The sequence below is a fragment of the Mugil cephalus genome, chromosome 3 (assembly GCF_022458985.1).
Source record: "Mugil cephalus isolate CIBA_MC_2020 chromosome 3, CIBA_Mcephalus_1.1, whole genome shotgun sequence".
NCBI lineage: Eukaryota > Metazoa > Chordata > Actinopteri > Mugiliformes > Mugilidae > Mugil > Mugil cephalus.
This window is the reverse complement of record NC_061772.1, coordinates 2,837,531-2,854,908: the sequence shown is the minus strand read 5'-3', so window position 1 is coordinate 2,854,908 and position 17,378 is coordinate 2,837,531. Positions and strand designations below refer to the sequence as shown.

Below are 17,378 nucleotides of genomic sequence, written 5' to 3'. Positions count from 1 at the left end.
CAATTGGGAAGAAATAAATGGTAGATGTGTACAGTAGATGGTGCAAACTGTAGCTCTGCTGACCTTGCGTACAATCAGTAAAAAGCAGTGTGTTGCCTTGCAGATAGTTACATCAGAATAACACGGACGCAGTAGAATGCAATGCAACTAAACCACAGTGGTTTAATATGCACTTCTCATTTGGTCCACCACTTTTGTAGATACTGACTGCATATCAGCAATATACTAACATTCAGAATAACAACTTATGGCCGTGAAATTCTGCAAAAGCAGTACATTTTGGGACTGCTAGTGTTTTTTTCTTTTTTTCTTTTGTATAATGTGTGTACATCATTGTATTTATAGTATGTGAATCCAGGTATCAGCTCACTTAAATGAGCAATTATCAACTCCTCTACTTGTTTCAAGTCTTGCATGTACATTTTAAAAAGAATAGTGTGCCAGTTCTTCTGGACAGACACTTATCCAAAAGAAGTGTGACAAACAGGAAGAGATGCAGATATTCTCCCCCCTATGTTTAACAAGTTAACACAGATGAGTGAAGTCACCCTTTAAAGTTAATGAAATGAAGTTAGTTCCACATATTCACTGTGTAAACCTGACCAGCTTTAATATCTAATCCATCCACTGACCATATGATGCAATGTTAAGGGTGTGTGTGTGTGTGTGTCAGTGTGTGTATATGCTGCAGGGTGGGGTCGGTGTGTTGGGTCCGTGGTGCTAATCTGCCTCTTGTTCTCTCATTGGCCGTAGTGCATCTGTGGGTAGGAGAGGAGGACCAGCCCATGACCCATGACCCCGCGTTGACCCACGACCCCAACCATCTTAACAACGACCTTAACCACCCTAACAACCATAACCTAGGCGACCCCAAGGGGCTGGACGCCCATGCTGTAAACAGAGACTAACGGCCCACACCGGAGCAAGAGAGAATGATGAGGATGATGATGGTGAAGGCGATGATCATGTGGAGGAGGAGAAGGATGAAGGTTAAATGAAGGAATACACTATAACAAAGACTTTATTTAAGATGAAAAAAAAACACATACTACCGTCAGAGTCGAGAGAAGGTGAGAACTATATGACGGAAAAGTCTGGGACAGTTTCCTTGGGGGATGGATTTTCGAGATGGACCTAATGACTTTTGCAAGCATCCTTGGACACTAAACAAAGTGACACCAACCTTCCTGTTTTGTCTCCTGTGGTCTGAATGCCCCTTGTCTTTGTTGTCTTATCTCTTATACAAGTTTTTTTTTTTTTTTTTTCCTTTTATGAAACTACCTGTCTGATTAGCACTTCTTGTAACTGGCCCTGCAATTTCTGATACATTCCTTGAGCTAGAAAGATATGTCTTTTTTAATTAGGACTCAAGTGTAGTGCTTAATTAAATGCTTTTCTCTTGTTAAATGGAGGTGATAGTTACTTCACAAGTTCACAGACCACCACTATATTGTACCTTGTGAAATGTACTCAACAGATGAATAGAAACCCAACTTTACCAGACTGTTGACAGAGACCAAGCACATTCCTGTCAAACCAGCCACTTCTGGCTCGTCCATTGGCTGTCATAGATTCACTATTTATGTCCCACGGCCATGCTTCACACTGATTATAGCTAACAAAAGACAGGCTGCCATTTAATAACCTACAACACGTTTCCAGTTTCCAGAGATAATATGGTATTGCTTGTATTAAAAACATACCTGTAGTTGACTTTGATGATGGTGGTGCTAATAATGAACGTTCAGACTTCCCTAAATGTATCCATAATACTATACCCCTCTGCACCTACAGTATATCCCTATGTCTTTCTTTCTTGTTCTGTATCATTCAACCCAGCATCCATAGATGCTTAATGTACACTGAGCGACATACAGTAGCTGAAAAAAGTGAAGAAAAAAAAAATGAAGTTTTAAAACGTGTCAAGACGAAAGAGGTGACAGTAGTTAAAATGGCCACATAATCAAACTGAAGGCATTCTTCTCTACTTTGAATGAAGAACTGAAAAAATATATATACATATATATATCAAAAACTGTGGAAACAGTTTCTTTCTTTACTACACTCCATCCCTTTCTCTTCATCTCTTATGTCAACCTCAAGGACTCTAGTGTTGCAAATGTTTGTAAAATACTGCCACCTATCATTGTTGCACAGTGTTACTGACTACTGAAAATGGTTTGATGTATTTACTTTAAGATGAGAAAAAAATAACATAAAACTGGAAAAAAGACATATTGTGTATAGCCTTAGATACAAGTCATCTGTTATTGCTTCTACAAAGCTATGTAGCTGTGCTAGACTGTAGGATGTAGGGTTGATTTTATTTTTAATTTTTATATGTACTGTACATTAATGCCTTGTCCATTTACTGATCAAAAAAAAAAAAGAAAAAAGAGGAAAAAGATGACAATCGTCTCCTGTGCTGCAAACATATTTGCCCCCATATATACAGAATCCATTATGCATAGAGGGACTTATCCTTTCTTATTTCTTTCATTTGTTTTGATTCTCAGAAGTATTTTGCACTGTGATAGTATTATAAATCCAACCTATACAGTACAGAACTAGCTAACTAACTAAAATGAAGGTGTGTGTTTGTGTGTCCCTTGGCATTGTGAAATGTTTCTACATCATTTTTGTGAACCCAGAGAAAAGTCTAATGCGGTATGTACAGTCCAAATATAATATTTCTTTTTTTTTTTTAGTTGAACAACCTCTCTACTGTATGTGGCTTTGACAAATTGTTTCACAGATTTGTTTTGTATGCTAATCCCCTTCTGACCTACAGCATAGGCCCCTTACTGCTTTAGCCTGGGTGATTTTCAGTGCTCAAATTCCAACTTGAGGAGATTTTGCCGCAGTACAGCCTCTGATTTATTTTAACCTTTTTCATTTGATTTATGTAGACTCCAATTAACCATTCTTTCAATGTCAATATGCCGGAAAAAGAGGGGATTCAAAAATAAAATTAAAAGAGTGAGACATATGAAATGTGAGAAGTAATAGTTTAGGGGGTTTAGAAATGGGGTCTAAGTTAACCAGTTAGATGCATCCTGCTGGAGGCACTGACCAGTGGCTTCGACATCTGACCCTATTTCTTTTTTTTCCAGACGTGTAAAGATGAGAGATTAAGGGTGAGATTTGAGCTTGGGCTCTCTCCTTCTCAGAACCAGCTATAATGATCATTCCACTCCACATATTATGTACAAAACCTGTCTTGTGAGCTGAACACTCTTTATGTTTTGCTGTATCCTCATGGCAGATGCTTCGTTTTGTAACTACTGAACTGTACTTATAATAAAAATAAAATGTATTCAAACTAAAAAAAAATGGATTGTTGGACATCAACGGCCTGTTTCATGTTTTTAATTTCTTCATATCGTCTTCTGGCTTTGGAATGAGGAAGCCCATCTGCTGTGTCAGAGCATCACTGTGTGATCAGAACTGTTTGCAGGGCTGTCCCATCACTTCAGACACAAGTTATTACCTCAACGTGATGGAAAACTCCGCAGACTGTGATCACGTCGAATATACACAGTTAAATTACTGTCTGCACCACTTTGTCTCCCAAAGGTGCCTGAAGAGTAAGCTGTAGGGAAAAATACGAGAATGACAGGATACACACGAATGTCCCGCGTGACAAACATAAAGATGAATCAGATATTTAAACTGCAGCGAATGCAGACAATTCTATCTCTTCCCTCATCCCTGTCTCTGTTCCCATCTCTTCACACTGCCTTTGTCTCTGGGTTAGGCTTATTTGTCACTCCTACTCCTTTCGAAAATAAATTCATAACGGCTATAATTAACCTGTCTAGAGTGAGACTAACAAGCAGAAGTCTACATGCTTGTTTCACAGATGAGAAAATCAGACACCTCTCCTTTGACTTTGCAAATCTACTTCTACTGTGTTTTCGCACACGGTAACCACCCAGTGTACTTAGATATACAGGCATGAATAATATATTTTACTGGTGGATACAGTGCTCAGAACTTAACCCAACATACCAGTGTAACAATGCATAAAGTCCTGCATTCAAATGTTCTTGAACAATGGCTGGATTATCAAGGAAAGGTACCACAATTTATCAAACTACATGCTCATTATGCAGGAGGTTATTGTATTAGAGTAGAACAGTGGAACTCTGGCTGCTAGGTTCTGGAACCTGAAAGTGAAAAAAGGGACATTTAATTCAAAACACTATAAGCATTTCATAGGTTAATGTATTTTTATCAGAGAAAATATAAATTCTCTGCAAACACCTAGCATATCAAATCCTTTAACTCGCACATACTCAACTATACTTTTGTGCTGCATCTGTAATGCTTTCAGATCAATCATTATTTCTTTGCATTTTAATACGAACATGTAGAATGCCCCGCATTGCTATAATCATTATTAAACGGGACGTCATTCAGAGGCACACATGTACGCATTAATATAGTATAAATAGTAAAAGAAAACCTTACAAACTCTCTCACTATTTAAAAAGTTTTGAGTTGAAATCCCCTCTAGGGCCTTATTTTATGGGGTTTAGGGTTCAGAGCAGAAGCATGATTTAATATTTTCCACATAGAATGACGATCAAAACTAGTGTGGTGCGTGGTATGTAGTTTACTCTTAGTTATGTAAAATGTCTTCATATGTTCTGTTTCTCTTTAAAATACCAGCCACGTCAGAAAAGAAACATGAGCAATAATTAGAATAAAACATATATGGCTTTCAGATGGAACTGGTAGCCTGTGGTAAAGTCAGAAGAAAGAAGATCAAGGCAGAAATAAGGGTCTGTTCATACAGTGAGTCAGAACTCAATAAAAGCTATAAACATCAAAACTACCTTTAAATATGCCTATGTGTGTGTACATCTGCTGCCGGAGTGGTCCTCCTGTCATAGCAGTAAAAATCACAACAAATCTCCCACACATCAAAAGTTAACACAAAGTTCTCTGCCGCACACGGCCCAGCTGCTTCAGCCAACTCCCCTTTACAGAAGGAAGACATATTTTATGGTTTTGTTGCCCCCCTCTGTCGTCTGAAACCTGATCTGCACCACATTAACGGAATCTGTATTTGTGTTAACCCAAAGTCAGGACCCCATACGTTGCTGAACCACCGGGAGGCTGCCCAGGTCAATGCCTGACTAATTTTTAAACGGATCAACTGCAATGCGCCAGATGCAGAGGGCCCCTCCTGCCACAAATCTCCCGAGTCTGTTACCAATAAAACTCACATCTGGGGAAAGTAACTGTTTGACTGGTTTGTACAGACACACTCATGCACGCACACTTCCCCCCAAAAAAGGATATTTAAGATGGCTGGGTTTGAGACTGAGAGAGAACAGTTAGGGTATGATCTGGTATCACTGTGTGCACTAACATTTAGTATGCACACGCATTTACATGGTGGCGTGGACATGTCTGATTATATCACCCTTATACATAACAGCGGACGTGCATCTGTGTAACAGCACACGTGTCTGAATAAAAAACACATTAGGTCATCTTTCCTTCTACGTGGCCTTGGTGTGTGTCTCTGTTCATTGCTTCCCAGCAATCTCAACATTTGAAGCAAAGTCTTTCGATGTGACGAACATCGCTCTTTGCCCTTCATTTAACTTCCTCCCTCGTCACGTCACCCCCCCGCCTGTCTTTCATTTACCGTCTCCTCTCTTTCTTCAGCATGGATTTCTTTTCATTTTCCTACGCTGCGTTGTGTGCAGCCGTGTGCGTAAGCACTGCTGCGCCTGCATGTGGATGTGCTGTATAATTGTCTGCTTGCATGTGTACGACAGCCCTCTGCAGTGATTGCAGTTTTGCCAGTGTTTGGCTGGTCACTAGGCAGATGGTGACCTACAGATGAACCCGTCTTTCTGCTTTTGTTCGGCTGCCTCTAATGTTCTCTCCTTCCTAACCATTAGATTGAGGGATATCATGCTGCGGCTCTCCAGTTAACCCACTAGAGGGCCCAGTAGACCAGGTGTTGGTGCAGAATTGGTCTCTCATGCTGCACCGAAGAACGGAACGCTCACTGTTACAGAATATATTCTGGGAATCTGGGGCCTTTGGCAATCATGTATTTCTTTAATTTAACTCATCAATAAACAAAAATAATCAATAGACAGGCAATTTATAATTTCCCCCTTAAGAAAATTGTTTGAAGTTGAGATAGCAGAATTAATTTAAAGGATTAATATCCAATCAAATGACAAACAAAAGCACATCGTGTCATGCTGCTATAGATGCATGGACGTTATTGTTTCAAGTAGGTTTCAAACGGGTTAAGGTAGCATTTAAGTCTTTCACAGTGCTCTCAGATTTTTGGGATATGGACCTAGTAGCTGTTTAACACCAGTTTAGAAGTCTATGTCTCCCTCTTCGTTTTATTTGTTTAATTATTTTTGATTTTATTCCAGGATTGCAATCCCATCAAGTCTGTTGTTTTAGAATAGCTGATTGATTTGATTTAATTACCAAAATACTGTAAATCCCCATGTACCCAGAACACCAGAAGCCACGGGCATAGTCTACAAAATTCCCCAGTGTACCATAAAACCAACACAGTTACCAAAGTCGTATTTCCAAAAACGTTAAAGAAAGGCAAATGGACTTGTAGAGATTCTGGAAGAAACTATTTAAGTCCAGTTGCCTGGAAAGACTTTTTTTTACTTGAAGTCCAAACATCACGTTAAAATACTTTATCCTACAGTCACTACATTAGCTCTGTCACCTAGGTCAAACTGAGCTGTGATACAATGCACAACGCTATCCACAATATGCCACTCAAGAAAGTTAATGAATAGGCATTTATTTGGATCAATCATTAAGTCCAAAATGCTACAATGCTCTTTCTCTACTTGTGTTACTGTAATTAGAATACATTCTAGGCTATTCCTAGACTCAAGTTGGCTTGCAATGTAGAATCAGCATTTTCTAACTAATCAGCAGACTATCAATAAACAACGATAACTGCAGTTGTAGGTCCGACTTTAAGCGCAGCATATACTAATAAATGCTAATGTGACAGCTTGTCCCCTCATTCTCATGCATCCTTCTGTTTCCCGCTAAGCATCTGTGCTTATGTATGTGGGTGTATTTCTGTCTGCATGTGGGTCACCGTGTGCCCAGCAAAGTGTGTGTGTTTGTGAGTATGCGGTGTATGCAGGGCTAGTGCACCACGGCCTCCCTCTTTCCCTCTCCTCAGCTCTTATGAATCGATGATCATGTGGTGTAAGGGAGATAGATGGCCCCCAGCTCCATCTTGTCTCCTCTAATTGTAAAATATTAGTTACATTAGACTCTGGTCCATGATTAATGGAACTTATTTGGAAGGTAGACTCTCTCACACACACATACTTTCTTTCCCCCTCTCTCTCTCGGTTACCAACGGTCTCCAAAGTCTCTTCCTGAAAGAATTGAGTGATTTCACTTAAAGCGGACAAATAAGCTTTCCTGTGCAGGGAGGAAAAAAGACAGGAAAGAGGGCAGTGGAGGAAGACGATGGAAAGAAAATGATGGAGGGAGATAGGAAAGAAGGGAGAGCTTATGAAAGGGGGTAAAGAACAGCTCTACTGGGAGGGGGTTTAAAAAGTTGTGGTATTTGTTGATTCTGAAGGGATTTAAGCTTCTCGCCACATAATTCTGTATGCAGGATCACACTTGAAAAATGCAAAACATGATCAAGTCTCGATCGTGTTTACAAGCTGATCAGTGTGAAAAAAATCTCTGTCTAATGCCAATGTTCCAGGGTATCAGGAGTAGTATCCTAATAGATGAGTTCAAAACAGTTTGTGAAGGAGTTTTTTCTTCTTTCTGGTTTTACACAGTTGTCTGGCCAATTGGAATTGAGAGAAGTGCAAACATGTACAGGCACATGGACTGAAAAATGCACTCGTACATGCATCTGTAAGAAAACATACTGTACATACACAGATGCAGAGATAGTCTTGTAGCTTGGTGATGATGGCGTTTTCCGTTTTGTGCAAATTGCAAGTCTTGAGGAGCACCTGGCAGGGTGATGTGAAACGAGCACATTCACACACACACACACACTTTGCGACACTCTTGTGTTGATAACAGTTTCTGTTTTCCTTGGCTGCAGCTTGTCTCACTTACACCGTTTACCAGCAAACACAGCTGATACATGATCAGCATGTGTGGTGACGCTGGCTCCTGACTGCTTCCTACACCTCTCTCTGTAAGGCTCTTACATTATGAGGAGGACCAAGACACATTTTGAAATTATTCTCACTACACCATTTTTAATATTTTATTAGAATGACCCGATATTTGCCACACATTTCACTGTATGTTCTCTCACCATCCTATGTGGCCAAAAAATAAAACTGCAATGGAAACAATTTCAGTGCATTTTGTTATATTATAAAATTATTATTTACAGCGTATTAATGGTGTACATCGCCAAGCTAGTTCTAATTGTAATACTATATAAAATGTGCAGTGTATGAAGATTTACATGCTATCAGTTAAGTAAACTCTTCATACAACACTTGTTTTGTTTCTTTTGCCCACTCCTTTGGTAGTAGAATGTTTCTCTTTAAAACTGAACCAGAGGTGCAGAAATTCCAATGTTACTACTGACCCAACAGGCAAGTCATAAAATCTCAGTTTAGGTTTCTAAAGTTTTCCAAGCTAAAGCAACATAATATCAGGTAATAGATTCTGTTCAGCCAAGACAATGCCAGACATTATTATATTAGAACCTTATTTAATTTATTTAATAATTTTTTATAATTTATAATTATAGATTATTAATAATTCTTTGTTTTATTCATTTAATAATCCTTGTAAATACTGTATTTTATGTTTTTATTGTTTATTTTAACTTTTTTTTGTCATAGATTAGGTATTAAGGTGTCTGTACAAATTTTTCAGTTTCTATCTATCTATCTATCCATCCATCCATCCATCCATCCATCCATCCTACTGCTTAGCTCAGTTTAATGACACTAAAGCCATACGGTACCACTAAGCAGTGGATTTGAGCTTGACCTGGCATAAGTATCATATTTTTTTACTATTTTAGAATTTTTTAATACATGTTGACGTGCCTACCAGCCTTTCAACACATGCACTTTGTTTTATTTTAATGCTATTTCGCAGTAATAATACATTACAATGAACACATTGAGCAGCTCTGATTGTCAGCCACTGAGTTGTCTGCCGTCAGGTCTTTGCTCAGTGCTGAGCCTCTAAGGGGAGAGCACAAAGATTTTAGTTTCATCAACCGGTTCGCCTTGTCGTCATTGGACTTTTTAAAATTTATTTATTGTATATAAAGCGTCTGCCTGTTGCTCTGTGTTATCCTAACTTTCAGCTGTTATCGCTGTGTGTTGAGGTCAAAGGAAGTTCATGATGATTAATACTGCGGAGCAGCCGATGCTCTTTGTGTCAGAATGTGAGTGAGAAGCAGGTGGCGGGCATATCTATCAACCCCCACTGCCCTCCATTTTTTTCCTTTCCTTTCTTTCTCCTCATTGCTGAGAAACACAGATGACAGCCTACGCACACTCACACACGTACACACACACACGCACACATGCAGACACACAGTTGGGCATCCATTATCTGTGTACAGTGACAGGTCAGCAGCAGATTGTGCCTTCCTCAGTTCAGCAGGGACTCAGGTTGGGCGTCCACACACACACACACACACACACACTGCTGTGGACTCATAAAAGAATGGAGACTGAAAAATGATACAAATGACTGGCTGAGTGAGTGAGCAAACAGATGAGTGAGTGGATGAGTGAGGGAAAACACGACTGAAGGAACCTTTGTAGGTTCGACAGATAATATGAGTAAATGAGAGAAACTGAAAATTAAACAATGAAAGTAGGTGACTACAGTGTATAGTATAGTATAGAAGAGATGGGAGACACCTCCAAAGGTAGTGGGGAACGACCGAGCCAAAATCCTGTGGGACTTGAGGTTACAGACTGACAAGCTGGTGATGACTAACCAACCGAACATTGTAGTGATGGACAAATAGCAGAAAAGGGCCATAGTGATAGATTTAGCAATCCCGGGTGATAGTAACATCAGGAAGTAGAAGCGTGAGAAGCCTGAGAAATACCGAAGGCTGAAAGAGGAACTAGAAAATATGTAGGAGGTGAAGGCAACAGTGGTCCCTATGGTTTGACCCTCAAACTGGGAGTGTGGCTCCAGCAGATTCCAGGAACAACATCTGAGATCTCTGTCCACAAGAGTGCAGTACGAGGAACAGCTAAGAGACAACACAGGCCCCTCAATCTCTCTAATAAAGGGAACCGACAAGTAAGCAATCAAACGGAAGTATATATGAATAACAGAAGTTCCAAACAGCATTTAAAAGGGATCCAGGTAGGGGTCCCTTAGAACTACTAGTCCAGTTGTCTTTTTAAATGCTATTTTGGATATACCATGACCTGGATGACTGACCTTCACAACACAGAAGTTGTGCAGAAAGTATGAGTTTAAAAATGAGAGAAATATGAATAAAATATGTGTCTATGTATGAGTGAAAGACTAAACCCACCAGTGTGTGATGGTGAGAGTCAGTGCTAGTGATTGAGTAAATGAATGAAAAGGTGACTGTTACTGATTGAGAGAAAAAAAAGGTGTTCATATAACCCAGCAAGTTTGAGTGAAGGGGTTTGTGAAGCAAACTGAGCACAAGGATAAAAAAGAGCAGCGGCAGACTCCAGACAAGGAGCATAAAACATGAAAATAGAATAAAGATGAAGATGGGGCTGCTATTTTGGGGTTTTATTAACAGGTCCTGCTGGTGCAGCAATTAATAATCTAGTTTGGTATTTAACATGGGACCTAGTCCCTGGTGGAGACGTTTTAGCTGGCTTTGATGCTGAAAGAGCTCCTTCCCCTCCACCCCTCTCCACCCACGGTTCCTTTCCTCTCCTTAAGTGCCTCCCCTGGTGTTATTTGCGTGTTGGTTTTCTCTAGTTAAACTAGGAAACAGACCAAATCGTTATTCCCCAAACTTCAGCCCAATTTTCTATCAACAAGCCAGCTCGCTGAGGGAAATGATCTTAATTCATCAGAGGAAATCTAGGGAAGGATAGAAGGATAGATTCCCTTCAGGCTGTTTGAAGGTTTGAAGGCATGTAAATGTATTTATTTTTAGAGGGGTCGGGTGTGGGAAGACACATGTGTGTATATTTATAGAAATATCTTTAAAACTGAATTTGGCATTGTATGAAAGTAAAAGTATGATTTAAAAGTTAGACTCCGTATAAATTAGCCTCTCAGGAAGCTCAAAGTTAAAGCTCTGATAACAACTTTAACAATCTGACCTTTCTTTCCATACTGTGAACTTGATGAGGTCATCATCTGACACACACCTCCAACTTTTATAAAGGCATTCCCCCATATGCTGCTTTGCTTTCAGGCCACAGTCCGAGTCACCCTAAAGTCTTTTGGTCAGGTGCTCAGGAAGGTCATCTGATGAAGCATTCCATCATTCTGTGTGTGTTTGTACTGAACTATATACAGTAAATCATGTAGCATGGAAGCCAGCCCTAAGATCCCCTGACCCACAAAAGTCTTTACGTTGGACCTGATTATGCTCTGTCAGGATAATCAAATTGTTTGGGCAAGCTGCATGTGGTGATGGACAGATGAGTAACCCCAGTGTAGTCACCCATATCATTTTAGCATCATGGATTTGGATTTATCACACATGCAAAATGACTCTGACTGGCTGGAGGACTCCACAGCTGTGCACAGAGGCATTTGTTCTCCGTATTGGTTGAAATGCTCTATAATGAAATCCAAATGGCATGCTAAAAGACTCTATTATATTCTGATAAGAATTGAGTCTGGCTAATTTGGTTTGCAACTAAAGTTAAGCATTTACACACTGATCAAGCATAACATTATGACCACCCTCCTAATATTGTGGAGGTCTCCCTTGTGCCTCCAAAACTGTTGTGACTCATCGGAGAATGAACATGGGCCGTCTGAGGGTTTCCTGTGGTGTCTGGTAACAGAATTTTGTTAGTGTGGGTCTTTGGGTCCTATGGATTGAGGGGAGGGGCCTCTGTGGACCATCTCATGGTGGTCAACACCTTGAGGTGTTTTTTTGAGTTGTTCCTAAAGCGTTTTTGTGTGTGTGTTTGTGTCAGACTGCATCCTGCTGGGGATGGCTGCTGCCATCAAGCAGTATCATTAAGATTACTAGGTGGGTGGTACATGTCCAAAAGTTCCCCAGCAGAACACTGACTGTCATAAGATGGTTTATTTCTCCTGTCAGTGGTTTCACAGTTGTGGCTGATCCGTGTGTGATACCAGTTAAATGCAGCAAAGACTTGATTATGAAATGAAGCCGTACAGTCACGTCAAAACAGGTTCTTGTTGAGCCCAGCTAGGGATGTGATCAGCAGAAATCGCTTTTACTTATTTTTCAGTCAGTGGGTTTGGATTCTTGTATTCTGGTATACAGTACATGTGTGTGTATATGTGTGTGTTTGTGTGTGAAGGTGTTGCTGCAATCTGCTGAGTAATGTAGGTGCTGCAGTATGCATGCAGGTTATTGGACAGATGGTTTAGCACATTTAATTGCTCACACCTTCTGTGTGTTTCTGTCTCTGTGCCTACAGACCCTCTGCCTGTTTCTGCTTTCTGCGTCTATTAACACTTTCCTTAAATAGTCATCTCTGCTTCACGATTCTACTGTAAAATACATTTTAAAATGTTTTATAGACATAGTATCATATGGGTCTCTCTGAAATCAAACCATATCCAGTGATGCGTGGCATGATAATAACAATAGAATACGAAGCCCCGATATTTACAACAATCAAGCAGAGAATCCTTTATTTGTGCAGATATATGTGTTTATATATATTTTACAGACAAATAACAAACTGACGCACACACTGCATTAACATTCATTCACATACAGTATATAAGGGACCATGTAGTCGTGTCCACATATGCACACTGAAACACACTGCCACAGACATACACATATACAGACCGCGAACAATGTGCTGGCATCCAACCAAATGCAGCCGTTCTTAAATGCAATTTGATGCCAGCACTGCCATCTGTTGCAGTCTTAAGACGGCTCTTCTCACAAGACACAGGCGAGACAACGCTTCTCCACGAGTCGCGCTGCATTTTTTTAAAATGGCAACAGACCATTCAACGTAAGCACAGCCTGAGTGTATAACAACTTGAGAGCAGAGTAACTTTATTACTTCCCACTTTGCCACTTCAAATGAAATAAATGCTGGAACTTTACTTTTGCCGGACCGAACTGCTATTAATCAACTTAACAAAACATATGCAACTTATCTGTCAGATGATTTGTTAACATGCTAACATGAACAAAGATAGGAATAGGAAGAGTAACAAGAAGGTGTTTTCCCTAGCTCCCTCATTTTCCATTTTTTCAAAAGCATGTGAGAGAGAGAGAGAGAGAGAGAGAGAGAGAGAGAGAGAGAGAGAGAGAAGAGGAAAGATGAAGAGATGCTGCAGAGGGATTGGGAGGGGTGAGGAGCATGAGAGATGAGGTGAGAAGAGAGAGAGATGTGGAGGAGTGGATAAAGAGAACACATGTTTATGGGTAAAGATAAAATGCTTGCAGAGGGTTGGTGTGGGGGTGGGGTGCATGATGAGTGGCAGGTGAAACATGGGCATGTTTGTGGCAGCGGTGTGATTTAACGTTGCTACACATGCGCACGCACACACACACACACACACTCACACCTCCACCCACTGAATCCTCTCTTGCTGCCCTCCTCTTCACTTCCTCATCCCCTTTTCCTCTGATCTCTATGCCGAGGGCCTTAGGGGGTTAATTAACAGACTTAGATAATGCCACACTAATGAAAACAAGACCACTGTTTTCCCTCTCTTTTCTCTTCCTGTCTCTCCCTTCCTCCCTTTCTTCCCCATTTTTTCTCTTTCCCTTGTTTTTTTTTTGTCACTAAAGGCTGAAGGCATGCCAGACAACTTAGTGTCAAGACAAAAAGGGACAAATTACTAAAATAAAGTGTGTATAGAAATGTGAAATATAGGATATAAACTGTCCAAAAAAAAAAAAAAAAGACACTAAAAAATTATAGTTTTGCCAAATAAGCTATGCATATAGAACAGTTAGAGGTGGGTTAGACTCATTAGTGCATGAATTTTTTCTTTTTCTTTTCTATGCGTTCAGGACATTTCTGGGCTGCACGATGAAGTGTGTACTTAGTCTGCATTGACACAAAATCTGAGGCCCTTCCTGCAGGGCGGTGTAGAGAGTTATTTGTTTGTGCTTCAGAATATTAACCTCTGTGTAACAATCAAACAATTGCATTTTATTTCTCTGATTAAAACCACTCCCTTTTTAATATACTCGCAATCTTGCTTAACCCTGGTGACAACGCTGACGAGTAAATAAGTGAGTTCAAAACAACAAATAATATTCTTCACATGCCTGTTTTCATGAACCTAGAAGGCAGGCTGAACCTCGACCACCTGTAAAGGTGGTACAAATGTACAAAAAAAAGAAAAAAAAAAAGTAAAATAACACACTGCAGTTTTACACCAGTTGTGAATAAAGTGACAGGGAGAGGTGTGACACAAATCAAAATGAACGCTGGTGCTGCATGCCTGCGTCCTGTTTAAGTCTCTTGCACAGGCCTGAGAACATGGATTAATGATGGCAACTTTTGCCCCTCTCAGTCGCGGGCAATGTGTGTTGTTGAATGCCTAAAAATATTTATGTGTGATTGGGATTGAGTGAGAGAGAGCCTTATTTTTTAATCCGTAACAATGTATCAGCTGTTTCTCTGCAGTATAGTCAATTTCAATCTCAATACTTGCTCAAGTTTATAGAGCTGATCTAAACTTTTTTTCCAGAGCACACATTTCAAAGCATAATATTGCTCTTTTTTTTTTACCTAAACATCCCCGAGATAAAACTTGATTTGTATTTATTTTCAACTTCTTATTTTAAGTTCATGAAGACTAACATAAATAAGCAGGCAAAGGAAAAAACGAGTTGAGTTGTTTGGGGGCATATTTCGCTCTCCCTAAGTGTAAAATGGGATGAGATATTCTGCCTCTCGGACTTAACGTAATGTAAGAGAGTGTGAAATTAAACTGCACATGAATAAAGGGGACCTTCATTGTGTGCCGCCGACTAGCTTATCTGGAAATTCAGACAACTGGAACATCCAAAGCCTCCAAACTTGTAGCAATCCCCTTTGTCTGGCTCTGAAGCAAACAATGTAATATCAGAAAGCCGGCGAGGCTCCAAAGCCTGTGTCAGATTGCCAAACACAAAGTAGCTGCTTCCACACATCTTGCATTGCCTCACTGTATCCTCACATCATGGCTGTGTGTGTGTTTATATTTTAGCGGGCATCTTTATACAGTATAAGAAGACTCCATGTGTATGCCAAGTGTGCGATTCAAACAAACTGTTTCGTTTTAATTCCTGGCCTTTTACCTATTGATATTCCCTGCACTTATCCCTGCTCCTCTTTTAAACCCCATATGTTAATTTGATTTAGAGCATCTCAAATTGAATAAGAGATAAAGAAAAAGGAAAGCGAGAGTAATGGCAAATGTACTGTTATTAATATTCTAAAGTACTAGCGAGAGCTCAGAACTCTCTCCCTTCATTCTGCCCCTACGACTTCCTCCCTCCCTCTCCATTTTGTCCTCTCTGTCTGTCTGTGAGTGAGTGAGCTAAGTGAAGTGGGTTATGATGGCGGTGTAATCGGCATCCTTCAAACAAACGGCTGGTGCTATTAAGGGCCATTGTGTTTGCTGCAGTGATGATCAGATTCAATCTAGGGAGAACATTTTGTGCCGGTGCAAGGAGGGAAGATGGAGAAAAATACCTTACCTTGTTCCGCTTTGCTATTGTGTTCAAGAGAGTAGATGCGTGAACCCTTTTGAAAAGATGCATATCGACTCGAGGGGTTGCAAAACTTTAGCACGGATGAATTTGTGGTAACTCACAAACTGCACAAAGAGAGGGAAGTATTAAGTGTTGGGTGTTGTTTTGTTAGTGATGCATTAGTTTCCATAAGGAGGTCGGCAGTGGGGAAGTAATTTTTCCCCTCCTTTTTGCTCTTTCCTCTCTCTTCTTTCAGTCTTTGCTCCCCACACTCATCTTCCATGTGGTCAGAAGAAAAAAGTTGAACATTCAAACTAGAGTTACAGACGAACACATTGATGGAAAGGAGGAAAGGCAGTTGTGGCCTAGTGATCACCACAAACTGAGACAGTCAGAAGTAATTAGCCTGATACTGTCTATTCATGTGAAATTTGCAAGTAATCTCCATGTCTGCGTGGGTTTTCTCCTCCTGAGCCCAAACTTATGCAGTTTCAACTAATTAGAATGTACATTAGAATGGCTATCTGTCTAAATTTCAGCCAGCCACTTGGTGTGAAATGGACAGTTTTGTGTATATCCTCACTTTATCAATCATACTAAAAGTATGATTGATTTCAGGTATCGTAATGTATGAAGAAGGAAAGACTTAGAACGGCCAAACCAAAATCATCCGCGACCTGCTTATATCAGTATTAAAGGCATGTATCATCTGACTGTTCAGCTTCAATGCCTGTCAAATTAAAATGGTTTTGCTTTCTTTTTCTTGCTGCATCTTTTCCAGGCCAGAGACCATTTAAGTGCAGTTACTGCCCCTACAGTGCCTCACAGAAGGGCAACCTGAAGACTCACGTTCTGTGCGTGCACCGCATGCCCTTCGACAACAGCCAATACCCCGACCGGCGCTTCAAACGCTCCCGCCCTGAGTCCGACATTATGGAGAAGAACGGAGATGATGCCGTTGCTGGTGTCTAATACACCAGTGAAAGGAGCAGATGGAGCTCTGCTATATAAGTTATTGTCTGGGTAAACCACATCTCATAGGCAGGAGTGAACCACCTGAAGCTAACAGACACCTCTGCATAGACCACACTTTCTATGACATCAACGCAAAGTAAATAAACTGTATATGTGTTAGTAGACGTCTGTGAACATTTACTAAAATGCATTACTAATCTATGTATTTGTGATGAGGTGATTCAGCAGTGACTGAGCACAGTGGGTCATGTGCCAGGGTGGAAATGAAAACGAGTGGAAACGGTTCATAGTTTGCAGACAAATCATGGAGGATGGATGCAAGAGAGAAGTCAGGTGAAGTAATCTGAAATCATTAAAGACTTTTCTCTAAAAATAATGCTTTTATAAGAAAAATGATCCATGTAAATGATTTGGCAGTACAGTTACTGCATCGAAGATGGAGGAGAAAGAGAAGGGCTTTTGAATGCACATCCAGACCAGAACATAACACCAATGGCTGCCATTTTTTTCCAGTGTGAGTAGGGAGCACTGTATATGTGTGTTGCAG

The 17,378-nt window shown here is 40.3% G+C and overlaps 1 protein-coding gene across 7 annotated transcripts in view; it reads left to right on the top strand.

The window, feature by feature from the left end:
* The window catches only part of znf536 (zinc finger protein 536), a 190,286-nt gene extending 173,326 nt beyond the window's left edge, over positions 1 to 16,960 (top strand). For 6 of the 7 annotated variants that reach the window (XM_047579907.1, XM_047579905.1, XM_047579908.1 and 3 more), the window contains one exon: positions 16,638 to 16,960. In XM_047579907.1, the coding sequence (XP_047435863.1) occupies positions 16,638 to 16,828 (191 nt within the window). In that variant the 3' untranslated portion in view covers positions 16,829 to 16,960. Of the gene's footprint in view, positions 1 to 753; positions 3,352 to 16,637 lie in introns of those variants that run through there. The other variant, XM_047579910.1, reaches the window with a different exon arrangement.
* Positions 16,961 to 17,378: the final 418 nt, after the last annotated feature.